The sequence below is a fragment of the Hyaena hyaena genome, unplaced genomic scaffold (genome assembly GCF_003009895.1).
Source record: "Hyaena hyaena isolate Hyena2069 unplaced genomic scaffold, ASM300989v1 scaffold_72, whole genome shotgun sequence".
NCBI lineage: Eukaryota > Metazoa > Chordata > Mammalia > Carnivora > Hyaenidae > Hyaena > Hyaena hyaena.
In genome coordinates, this window is record NW_024080703.1 from 4,118,367 (window position 1) to 4,130,373 (window position 12,007).

The 12,007-nt window shown below is 39.2% G+C and overlaps 1 protein-coding gene across 2 annotated transcripts in view; it reads left to right on the top strand.

The window, feature by feature from the left end:
• NEBL (nebulette) overlaps nucleotides 1–12,007 on the top strand; it is a 370,210-nt gene that overhangs the window by 295,230 nt on the left and 62,973 nt on the right. Inside the window, exons 8-11 of one of the 2 annotated variants that reach the window (XM_039233070.1) lie at nucleotides 74–187; nucleotides 1,758–1,859; nucleotides 6,191–6,295; nucleotides 8,251–8,358. The exons of the other annotated variant lie outside the window; for it this stretch is intronic. Coding sequence (XP_039089001.1) covers nucleotides 74–187; nucleotides 1,758–1,859; nucleotides 6,191–6,295; nucleotides 8,251–8,358 — 429 coding nt within the window. The remainder of the gene's footprint in view (nucleotides 1–73; nucleotides 188–1,757; nucleotides 1,860–6,190; nucleotides 6,296–8,250; nucleotides 8,359–12,007) is intronic. 2 annotated transcript variants of the gene reach the window in all.

The following is a 12,007-nucleotide window of genomic DNA, read 5'->3' on the forward strand; positions in this document are numbered from 1 at the left end:
TCAGATGTTTCATTTTGAAAACTTAAAGATAAATGTACTATTTAATTTATCCTGTTTTCTTCTTTTACGGCAGATTAAATACAAAGAAAAATTTGATAATGAAATGAGGGATAAGAAACATCATTACAATCCTCTTGAAAATGCTTCTTTTAGGCAAAGTCAGCTTGTCACCGCACTGGTGAGCGATGTAAGTTACTTTGTGCCTCAGGACTTGTGCGTCACACAATTGTTTTCAGTATCTTTTGAATCGAATGTATTGTAATGACTAATTACTAATACTTACTCAAGACCTGGAGTTCACATGTAATTTTAGTTGCAAACACCGAACCGTGCTTTTCTTAAGCTTTCTTAAGAAAAATATATTATTGTAAGTTACCATTAATGTTTACTGATTACTGATTAGTTAATAAGTTAGGAATAGTATTGCTAATAAAACTATTATATCTGATCAAGAGTAGGAATAGATTACAGAGTAGTGTGTAGTATCTTGAATTAGTGGTTCTGACAACAGTTAAACTCATGTAATTGTGCCCAGGAAATTGGGCTCCTGTGAAGTATAACCTGGTATATGGTAGTTTATAAGAAAGAAATTTTCAGAAATTGCACTTGTAACTGCTTACAGTGTCTTTCCTATATCCCTTATGCAAATGCCGTGAAATACAGCTTCACAAATTTGGTTTCATTTTATGTTTTTTAAAATAATCAAGTTTCAATTCGCAATAAAAAATGCCTTAAATTTTTATCAGAACTAGGCAGAGTGGAAAAACAGAAACATGGAGAGGAATGGATTGTTTTGGTACGGTTGAAGGCTGTACAGGTATTAAGATGAAGAATTGTTGAACTGTGCTTTGTTAGATCGCTGAAACTTTTCAAGTCTTGGAATATCCTTTGGACTCAGCATAGCTTATTTTCCTTAATGTTTAGTAGGTGTTGTTATTTGTGCCCCTTAACTCACTTGTGTTTCTTATCAACACTTGAAATGGGTCTTTGAGGATCGCTGGGAATATCAGAATGGCCTCTTTCTCTTACTTGTTTTTATCTTGTGTGCGTGTAAAAATGGAAAACAAATAGAGTCGGAATATATGTAAAGGAACTGAGAGCATAGTGCTTGAAAGCACAAGGTTTAGAATTGGATTGCTTGAATTTGAATCTGTTCTGCCTCTTAATTTTATACCTTCGCCTTTCTGTGCCTCAGTTTACTCATCTGTAAAATGGAGATTCTTAAAGTATTTACCCACAAGGGTTGTTGTGGAAAGTAAATACTACGTATAAAGTGTTTGGCACACCGTAAGTGCTCAAATATTTTCTGTTATTAATATTTTAGTATTACTATTACTAATATTGTATTTTTAGAGCAGTTGGTAGGAAAAGAAGAAGATCTATGTTGCAATAGGATGAAAAGCACCAAAAGCCCTAAAATTGTTCCAAAGCATAATTAAAACATGGTAATTTGTAAAAAATAGTCTTCTTTTTGTTTTGAAAACAGAATGGCTATTAAAGTTACTTGATTCTGTGAACGTCGCCCTTTCTAAATATGTAAACAATAATAGCAATTACCAAAATATTTTCAAGACCCTGGAAGTAACTTTTTTAACTCATTCAGTAGTAAATGAGCACCATCTAGTGGCTGCTTGTAAATCCGTCTGTTAATGTACCGCTACATGGTGATTTCCGATGTAGTAAAAGTAATAATGGCAATAGTGCAAAACCATATTTTCTTCTCCTAGACAGTATTATGTTCCATGTTATTTTCATAGGTGAAGTACAAGAAAGACTTTGAAAATATGCATGACCCAGTCTCAGATCTCCCAAACTTGTTTTTAGACCATGCTTTGAAAGCCAGCAAAATGGTCAGCCGAGTAAGTGGGTTTGCTTGATGGCAGCTGTCGATGCCGTGTGGCTGCTTGGAGCTAGGACTCTGCAGCGTTCATGAGCATATCTGCTAGGCGCACCTTGGCTCCACTCCTCCCAGAATAACTAACGCACTGAAAAGTAGTGGTCTGCCTGCTTAAAGCCACCAAAGCTGTCGCTTGACACGGGTTCTTGCTGGCTCTTTCATATCGCTTGAATGCACACTTCCTTGTTGAGTAATTACACTTCAAGTGCTTGCACGAGTGTTCTTTCTGTCTTTTTTCTTCCTCTTTCTTCTTCCGAATCAGACTGAAGCCACTTGAAGGTCAGGCTTACATCAGGGACCTTTTATTTTATGTGGGCCAGAGCAGAGTGTCTGGTATTTAAATGGGCCTCAGAAACATACAAAATTGTCTTAGTCTAATTTGTATTTTCTCTGGAAATACATCCTACATTACATCGACACTCTACTTTTGGTCTTGTGAAGGCTTCCGTGTTGTCTTCAGAGCAATTGGGGAGAGAGTGGATTTTTCATGTCCTAATGAAAATATCTGTGCATGCTCCACAGTAGTCATCCCATCAGAACTCCCCTCCTGGTTGCCGTTTCAAATACTTAGCATGTGGACCCTGACTTCACCGGTTCTTATAGCTGAGGACCCCGCCTCACCTGTGTCCCATCGCCTACATCTCAGAATAGCCCATGGTGATGATGAACTGTAATTTGGCTTCAAGTCATTTCTCTGCCAGTTTTAATAATTACATGCTCACTCAGTCACTCAAAATTATCCAGGTGTATTGAATATCTGCTTTGGGCCAGGTAAGACCAGATGGAAAAGTATGGTGGGCAAGGAATGTGAAAATAGTTGTCATCAGGAGACATGCTTACAGTTCTGGGTTGAAAAAAAAATCTGAAGTCCAGACCTGGTTCCCCAGCTGTTAAGGAATGAGATAAAGAGGTGCCAGGGTGTCTCAGTCAGTTGACTATTTGACTCTTGGTTTCAGCTCAGTTCATGATCTCACGGTTCATGACTTTGAGCCCCACGTCGGGCTCTGCACTGACAGTGCGGAGCCTGCTTGGGATTCTTTCTCTCCCTGCCCCTCCCTGACTTGCTCTAACTCTCTCTCTCAAAAAATAAATAAATAAACATAAAAGAATGAGATACGGCTTCAGATCAGGTTTAGAAATGTCTATGCTTGGCTTTGATGTATTGAAAATTCTGTTCATTATTTTGTAATCGTCTTTTCTCCACCACTATCCCTGACCTCCTTCTTGAAACATATTACGCATGTAAAGAATTCATACTTGCAGAGATTTTTAACTTAATCGACTTTATCACTGGTCCTCAGAAGAAAAGCAGTCTGCCCTTCTTCTGTCTGTCGGGCAGGCGGAGAACCGTAGAGGACTGTCAGGTGCAGAATCAGACTCAGGTCCAGGACATTTTGTTCATGCTTCCTGCTGTTTCAGTGCTCATTCATCCCCCTCTGCACGGAGTCCTGCGCTCCTTGAGTGGCTCTTTCAGATTCACGTTTTCCTCCATAACTCATAGGGGTGTTTCTAAAAGTCTGTATGTTTCTATTCTCCAATCTGGGGGCTTTCTTCACGTTCAGTCTTTGCCATCCTGTTTTGATCATTGCAGTCCCATTTGCCCTTCACTGTTCCCCATCCATGCTTGGGTTAAATTTCCCAAGGATGCGGGGCGCCTGGGTGGCTTAGTCGGTTAAGCGTCCGACTTTCGCTTAGGTCATGATCTCGCGGTTCGTGGGTTCGAGCCCCGCGTCAGGCTCTGTGCTGACTGCCAGCTCAGAGCCTGGAGGCTGTTTCAGTCTGTGACTCCCTCTCTCTCTGACCCTCCCCTGCTCACGCTGTCTCTCTCTCTCTCCTAGAAATAAATAAAACATTAAAAAAATTTTTTTAAATTAATTTCCCGAGGACGTGAGGATTCGTGTGTAGATTAAACAATAAAAATATCATGATGGTAATTTCAAAATTTGGTAGCTGGAAAAATACATACCACTCCTAAGCAATGTTTCTTTTCAAGAATATTTGAATACTTCTTTTCAAGAATATTGACCTTTATATTTTATGAGAGTGGCGAAATTAAGAAATCATAGCTTAATATAAATTGTTTCTATCACCTCTTCAGCAGAGAAACCCAGCAAAGTCATATATTACATTTATTGTATATCCATTTTTAAAGTCTAAATCTTCATTCAGGTGGTACCTTTGCCTAGATTATAGACTTTTGTCCCCCGTTGAAAAATTGTGGCTGAATAATTACTTCATGGGAGAAAAAGAGTTTAAGACTCAAATGTGTTACTCTGAGGTGTCTATTTATTAAAGTTGTATGATAATGCATTGGCTAAAATTTACTGTACATTAGAATTGCCCTCTTTTAAATTTTAATGTAAAGAGAATGGGAATTTTGCTGATTTATAAAGGCAACTTAATTTTAGCAAAAGATTGAATAAGAAAGTGCTTAATACAGACATCCTGCCAAAATTAGTTGTCAGTTTGTTATAAATCGTTGTTTTTTAAAGACCTCTAAATGTCTTTGGTATAGATCAATTTTTTAAAAACGCTTAGTGTGTAGAGTAAAATTTGTCCTTATGAGTTTGAATGGCCATTCTAATTAAAGCCTTGAAGGAATATTTCCTCCTGGAAAGTAGAGCTCTGGCTCTTTTACAACATTGCATAAGTGAAAAACATATACTGCATGTTACTCTGTGTTGTACCCACTAGGAGGCAACAGAGACTATTATATAAGGGACAGCAAGTCTTGAAAATTGTTTTGCAGACCTTAGTTCAAATACATTTTGATTTGTTGTTGTTGTCGTTTGTTTTTTAAATAGAAGTTTCTGAAATTCCCTGTCACTAACACCCATCACCAAGGACAGTATTTATTAACCTTTCCTCAGTTTCTATCCACTATTGCAGACAGAGCATCCTAGGCTTTACTAATTCTGGATTTTAAACCTATTCCTGGTATAGAGTACGTTCTAGCATGTGACATTCAATTTATGATTATTTTAATTAGGTATTATAAAATAACTTTTAAGTACATTATAAAGTCGCTGAGCATGCTATTATCCTTTGACTTTATTTATTTAAATTAGCAAAGGAGCCAAAATTTAGGGCTTATTTCCTTCAGTCAAGATGTTGGAACATTTGCATGAGCTCCCTGGGGCAGTTTACTCCCTCACTTTATTCTGGTTAGAGGGTTGGGGAACATAGGTCGTAGTGCTCTAATCGTCGGGAAGGGCTTTGGGGACCGTCGCTATGTCTCTCTTCTTGTGTGCGTCATCCCATCCTTTCCATCCCTGGCTCTGGGGTCTCTTCCTGCTTCACTCTCAGATCCCTGGAGCATCTGCTAAGACCTGAAAGTCACTTCTCTTCTGGCCAGCTCTTTCCTGCTCTCTTTCGAATGCAGCTTCCCTCTCGCTACATCCTACACAAAATCGCCATTTTCCCTGAAATCCTCATTGCCCAAGGAGCAACCAGCTTTCGCCTAAGTCTGTGTAGACTTGAGTCTTTGAGAGCTACTCTTTATCTCTAGAAGTCTTTTCCAAATAATGAAAAACAACTAAGTGTCTGATCTTTAATGGGAGAAATCGTGGAGCAATTTTTGTTTTATCGCAGCGTGTTGTATTTGGAGTTCCACAGTTGCCAAATTTGGCGTCTCTTCCAAATTCACCTTTTTGTCTGTGTATCGAAATAGTAGTCGTAATCTAATTTCTTCACCTTAAAAATTCAACCGACTCTACCCAGACTCCTCTGTTTCTCTTGCAGGCACCTCCTACCCCCTCCTTTTAGGAAAATTAGTTGAATTAGTTCTCACTCTCTCATTTTCCTTATGACCCCTGCCACTCTTCCTCGTGGCTGAGCCCTCATGTACAATGTTTTTCCTTTTCTGACCCCAGCTTTCCTTTCCTCTGTTATTTCTTCCTTCCTTCTCTTCTCGTAGATGCTATCCAATGCATTTCTGTTTGAGGGTAGGGGCTGGACAGATTGCCTTTATTTTGCCAACTTGCTGCTTCACATGAGTCCCGTCACTGGCTTTTCTGTTGCCACTCCCCCTGTCTTTTACATTATGTTGACACCTAATTGTCCCCTGCTTGTCTTGAGTGTCTCGCTTTGGCCACCTAGAGCTGGTCTATACAGACTTGTAGGTTTCCCTTAGTGTCAGAAATCTACAAGAGCAGCCAGCGCAATGGGACCTGATTGTTTGTAGCTCTTGTTGCCTTGTTTTTTTCGGTTTGCATTCGTAAGTATTAGTTGCTCTAATCAGTCTCTTTTATTCTGAATTTATTTTCATGTTCATTTTCTTGTTCTCTGTTTTAGCAAGAGTATAGAAAGCTTTTTGAGGAAAACAAAGGAATGTATCATTTTGATGCGGATGCTGCGGAACACTTGCACCATAAAGGCAATGCCACGCTCCAGAGCCAGGTGCGCCCCCACCCACACCCCGGTCTGGACCCTTCAACTACTCACTGCCGTGCGCCTCTTGTGTGCAGGTGCAGGTGCTGAAAAGAATGTGCATCTTGAGGAAGTGAACGTTGCTTTGGAAAATGTCAAGCACTATTCCATCTTACTGGGTTGGCGAAGCTGGAACCCTGTTTCAGTGGAAAAGCAGTTCGGAAAAAAAGTTACTTGACACAATTTTATACTTCTATATCAATTAATTAAATGATGATCAAATCTCATGATGATTTCAGTTTTTATAGTGTACTAATTTGTCATTTTGAGCTGCACAATTAATTTTCCAGATGCAATGTTTATTATAGTTTCTCAGACCAGTTACAAGTGTGATTAAAAATTATCTTACATTAATGTTTCTTTCAACTATAAAATTCTGTGTCTTCCTTGAAAGAAATTTTAAAAAATCTTTCATGCACACTTTAAAGTTGGTATCTGTATATTTCTTTTATTCTGTGTTTCAGCAGTTACAAAAGATGTCATTCTAGCATCTATTAAGATATAATTTTACATCAGTCTATTAAATGTATCCTGTGGAATATAAATTCCTTAATGATTTGATACTCACCTTCATTTATTTAAAAAATATACAAATCAAAAAAATTAGGGGCGCCTGGGTGGCTCAGTCGGTTAAATGTCCGACTTCAGCTCAGGTCATGATCTCACGGTTTGTGGGTTCACGGTCCATGTCGGGCTCTGTGCTGACATCTCAGAGCCTGGAGCCTGTTTCAGACTCTGTGTCTCCCTCTCTCTCTCTGCCTCTTCCCCACTTGTGTTCTGTCTGTCTCTCTCTCAAAAATAAATGGAGATTAAAAAAATTTTTTTAATTAAAAAATAAAAAAATCTACAATTCATCTGCTTTAAGGTTTGGACACATACGGTTTTTTTTTCTCTTTTTATTCTTATTTTCATTTAATTTTTCCCACAAAGTTTTATCCTAGCATAGTATGTTACTACACTTCACTTTCATTGATTATCTAGTTCTCTGAAACAAAAATAGTCCTATAAGTAGGAATTTAAAAACTCTGTTTACATTTCTTGCTACCACAAAGTTCTAAGTATTGAAAAGCTGCTTTTGTATTTAAATGTCATTAAAACTACTGTTATTATTATATAACTTAAGAAGCAATTTCATAAAAAATTATTTACACATAAGGATTTTAATGAAAATACATTTCTGAAGGAAATAAATCATGATCAAAACTTTTCTGTGAATTTAATTTACAAAGGGATGTTGCTAAGAAAAAGCCAGTCCCTCTTGACAGCTACGTATAATTCTGATTTCTGTTATTAGGAGATAGAACATATCGATCGTTTTATAAACTAAAATAGGACGGAGATTGCTTGTAATTGAAATAAATAATTCATGACATGATATTATGAAATAATGCAGGGGGAAACCGAAAGCAATCTCATAAAAGCTGTGTGTGTGTGTTTTACTCGATGGCTATGGAAAAATTCAGTGACCCTAGAGAACACTGCCTTCCCTTTGACAGGAAGGCAAAATCATACCTATGTTTTCCTCCTTGTTCATGATTTACTCATAGACTTTTGAAGCATGACAGGGATCTCTCTGTCTCTGTCTCTATATGTATGTGTGTATACCATGAGTGTATCCATATTAACCCTGTATATATGAGGTATATCTATATATCCCGGTGATTCAAATACTTCATCCAAGTCCCAGAAGGACATTATTTAGCAGTTCTAAGTTATTTTTGTTTCTTAAATATTTTTATATATTTCCTGTTTACTTTCTTTGTATGTTATTAACCTCAGGGAGCCCACTGACCAACCCAAGTGGCCAGAATAATGTGATTTTAGAAACTAGAATGATTAATTTTAGCCATACTTCTTTTCCTTCGCTCTATTTGTAGAAGGGCGTATGAGGTTTATGTGGTTTTTATACATTTTTTTCAATGAAGGTCAAGTACAAAGAAGAGTATGAGAAAAATAAGGGGAAGTCCATGCTTGAATTTGTTGAGACACCGTTGTATCAGACTTCAAAGGAGGCTCAGAAGATGCAGAGTGAGGTGAGTCCCTTCGATTTGCTATCAACTATTTTTTTTAAGTTTATTTATTTTTAAGTAACCTCTACACCCAACGTGGGGCTCAAACTCATGACCCCGAGATCAGTAGTTAAGTGCTCTCCCAACTGAGCCAGCCAGGTGCCCCTGTTATCAAGTGTTTAATGCATATTGTTGATGTTTTATCATTTGAAAGGAACTAGTAGAGTAATTCAGAAGGTTGAGTGGGTCTAGAGGAAGGCACACTGCCCAGGAGGCCCAGGGACTCCCCTTCTAGAACCAGCATCCTGTCTAGGTCATGGGAATTCTGTGGCCCTTAGTTTTTGTCATTTGGCAAGTATAATATCAGGCCGGGTGAACTCTTAACCACCCTCTCAGCTTTCACATTCTATGATTATAAAGTTGACACTTTCAGGTTGTGTCCATGTAAAAAGTATGATGAATAGAGGGAAAAAATGAAAAGAAAAGAAAGAGCTGGCTGCTTTACTTGCCTTTTATTTTTCAGTGACAAGAGAACTAACATTTATTAGATACTTACTTTGTGCTAAGCAATCTGATCAAACCTTTATAGATGTCAGCTTATTTAATCCCCTAGGCTGATAATCATCCAATGCAATTAATTGTCGTATCTGAAATTACATATCTGGTAAATGCCAATGTTTTAGGGCTTGGTGAAGTCATGAATGGTTCCCTTCTTTCTGTTGGCTTATTTAGTTGATGTTTCCCTCCCCCCGCAAATAAACAGTGATGTGGAAATTTTAAAATATCAAGAGAAGAGAGCAGTTAAGAATTTTTTTGTTCGTATGTGCTTCGTTCTGTAGTTAAAATGATGCTGAATCACGTCCAGATATTCCCCAAATGGCTTTGCTCTTTCCCAGTGAGATTTCTTTGTTCCTTTTTTGTCCCTATATTTTTGGGGACCAGTCATCAGCACAGAAGAGTTTCTCTGCAGCCAACATCCAGATTCTGTGGGTACATCAAGTTCTTACTTCAGAGGGACAGAAATAGTGGACGGTACTATCAGCTGACTACAGCACAGTGTTGTGGGGTGTTAGCCATGTGTGCCCTGTGGGCACTCTCTTTTCTGTCAATAACAACACCAAAGGAGGGAGAAAGGATAACTTCTGGGCAACAGAACCCTCACAAGAATTTTGAAAACAATTTATGTGTTATTGGTCGAAATGTCACAATTCATCTTCTCAAGGAAAGGGCACTCAGATGTTGCTACGGCTTGTTGAATTATCCAAGTTGTTTAATTTCTTCTTCAAGCAAGAAAGGAGAAGATAATCGCTTGTGTTTTTCATACCTCGTAACTTCTTAAGCCAATAGAGAGGAGTTTGATCAAGAATAGTCAGGTGAATCTTTTGACTCAATTAGCTCTTGGTTTTAACTGAACTGGCAGAGCAGGTAAATCTGGTCATCCAGAAGCCCTACAACTTACGTTTAATGGGATAGCTCTTACCAGCCTATCTTTGTCTTCTTCAGTTTGGGCTGCTCTTAACCAAGTACCACAGACTGAGGAGTTAAACAACAGAAATGTACTCCTTATGCTTCTGGGGGCTGGAGGTCTGAGATCAGGGGGCCAGGAGGTCATGGTTCTAGTGAGATCCTTTTATGGGTGACATACTGCTGCCTTCTTTCTGTGTGCTCACGTAGCGGAGGAGCAGAGGGGGGAAGCAAGCTGTCTCACGTCTTGTAGGAGGGCGCTAACCCGCTAACCCCACCATGAGGGCCTCCTCCTCCTGACCTCACCTGTCCTCAGCACTTTCCAAAGGCCCCACCTCCTAATGCTTCCGTCACATTGGGGAGGTGGGGTTTCAACATACGCATTTTGGAGTGACACGAACATTCAGCCCTATTACCTTTTCTGCATTTCGAGATAGTGTATAAAGTGCTGTGTTGTTGCCAAGTGGGGAGAGTTCTAAGGCAACCTCTGGGGTGAGTCTCCGGGGCCTACAGCGGGTATAGTTCTTACCTGGCATCGCTCCTTCTCGGCCTTCTCTCACTCATAGTCCTCTCTCCTCCTTTCAGGAAAAGACCAGCACCTTCAAACTGGGCTTTCTGTGTTCTTCCCGTCAGCCCCAGGCTACTGTTATTTAGCTGTTTGCGCTACGTTGCCTTGTCTTATTCACAAAGAGATATGTTCCTGTCTTCTTACTCTTTGCTTCTGAGAACCCCATTTTCCCTGCCCTTCTTCCTCTCCGTGGCTGTGGTGCTCAAACTCTGTGTCTCAGGGAAGGCTGTTGGGAAGGCACATCCCTCGCTGCTGCCTCAGGACATTGCTTCCGTGGGCCTCGCAGTGGAGCCTGGGAATTGTATTCTAACAACGTCCCGGGAGCTTCTGAGGTGGGTGGTACAGCGACCACACTGAGAAACAGGGATTCATCGAAGACAACAAGTAGTCCCCTAACTTAAAGTCATAAAAAACAGATGGAACAACCCAAAATATAAAGATAATCTGCTTCTCAGAGATTCAATGGGCAAAGTAGGCCAAATTGTTTTTCTTTATGTGAAATGCTCACCTAATGTTTCCCTATTGGGGATGGACCCTCAAAGGAGAAAGATTCCCCAAGAACAAATTTCACTAGGCAGATGACAGGGACTTTAAAGGTACCTTCTGCACTGAAAAAGTGCTATTGTTCCTATGTAGGCGTGTTTCCTTGTGCAGAGCTTGGAAGTCTGCTAACTTTGCCTTTACCATTGTTATGGCTACAAAGTACGAGAGAAAAATAAACTGAAAAAACAAAAAATCTGTCAGATGAACTGATCGATTCCTTCTGGTTGGCTGTTTCGACGTCAGGTGCAAACGGCTTTAAGGTTTAACTGTAGTGATACATTTATTATATGCCATGGAGTTTGCTTACATCAGGGGCCGTGTGGGCCTTTTGTTAATATTGGTTTTCAATTTTCGCTATTCCGATTTCTGGTATTGTTACTAAGGGGCAATTATCTCTTGCAGAGGCTGAGACACGTTTTCCTGTTAATTATAGCCATTGGCTATTGGATTTTTAGGCTCAGCAATTATGTTTCTGCTCAGCAGGGCTTGAGAAGAGAGAGAGAGAAATTTTCCCACAGAAAATATCTTGGGACCAAATTTATACTCTAAAGACTAGAAACACAACATATCTAAAAATCTTAGACCAGTTGATGTGAAAGATATCTTTAAATGTAGGACCAACCAAGTGGACACAGACAGAACATGTGGCTTAGGGATGGTTTTTATCCCTAAGAGGTAAGCTTGTCAATGAGCCTCCTGAGCTCCTGTGAGCTCAGTGTTTATGATCTCGGGAATAGTCACTAATATTTCTGTTACAACCTATAATTGGGCTTCTCTCACTTTCTTCTATTGCCAGGTATAGGTTTAATCTGTCTGCTTTCTAGAAGAAATCTCTAAATCTGGCTTTGGAAAGGTCTTTGTCTTCTGTTTCATAAATAGAGCTCTCTTGACAAAAAGCATACTAAAGGTTGTTTCTTTCCCCCCTGGTCATGTGTTGGCCAGTTCTGGTCATGATCAACCATCATTAATGACTTATTTCAGCAAAATATTTTTTTTCATAGAAGAAGGCATTTTTGAAGTCAATTATCTGAAGTAAATAAATATACCCGTATTTATATTTTTACTATTTTGAAAGAGACATTTTTAGCCTGGGAATGC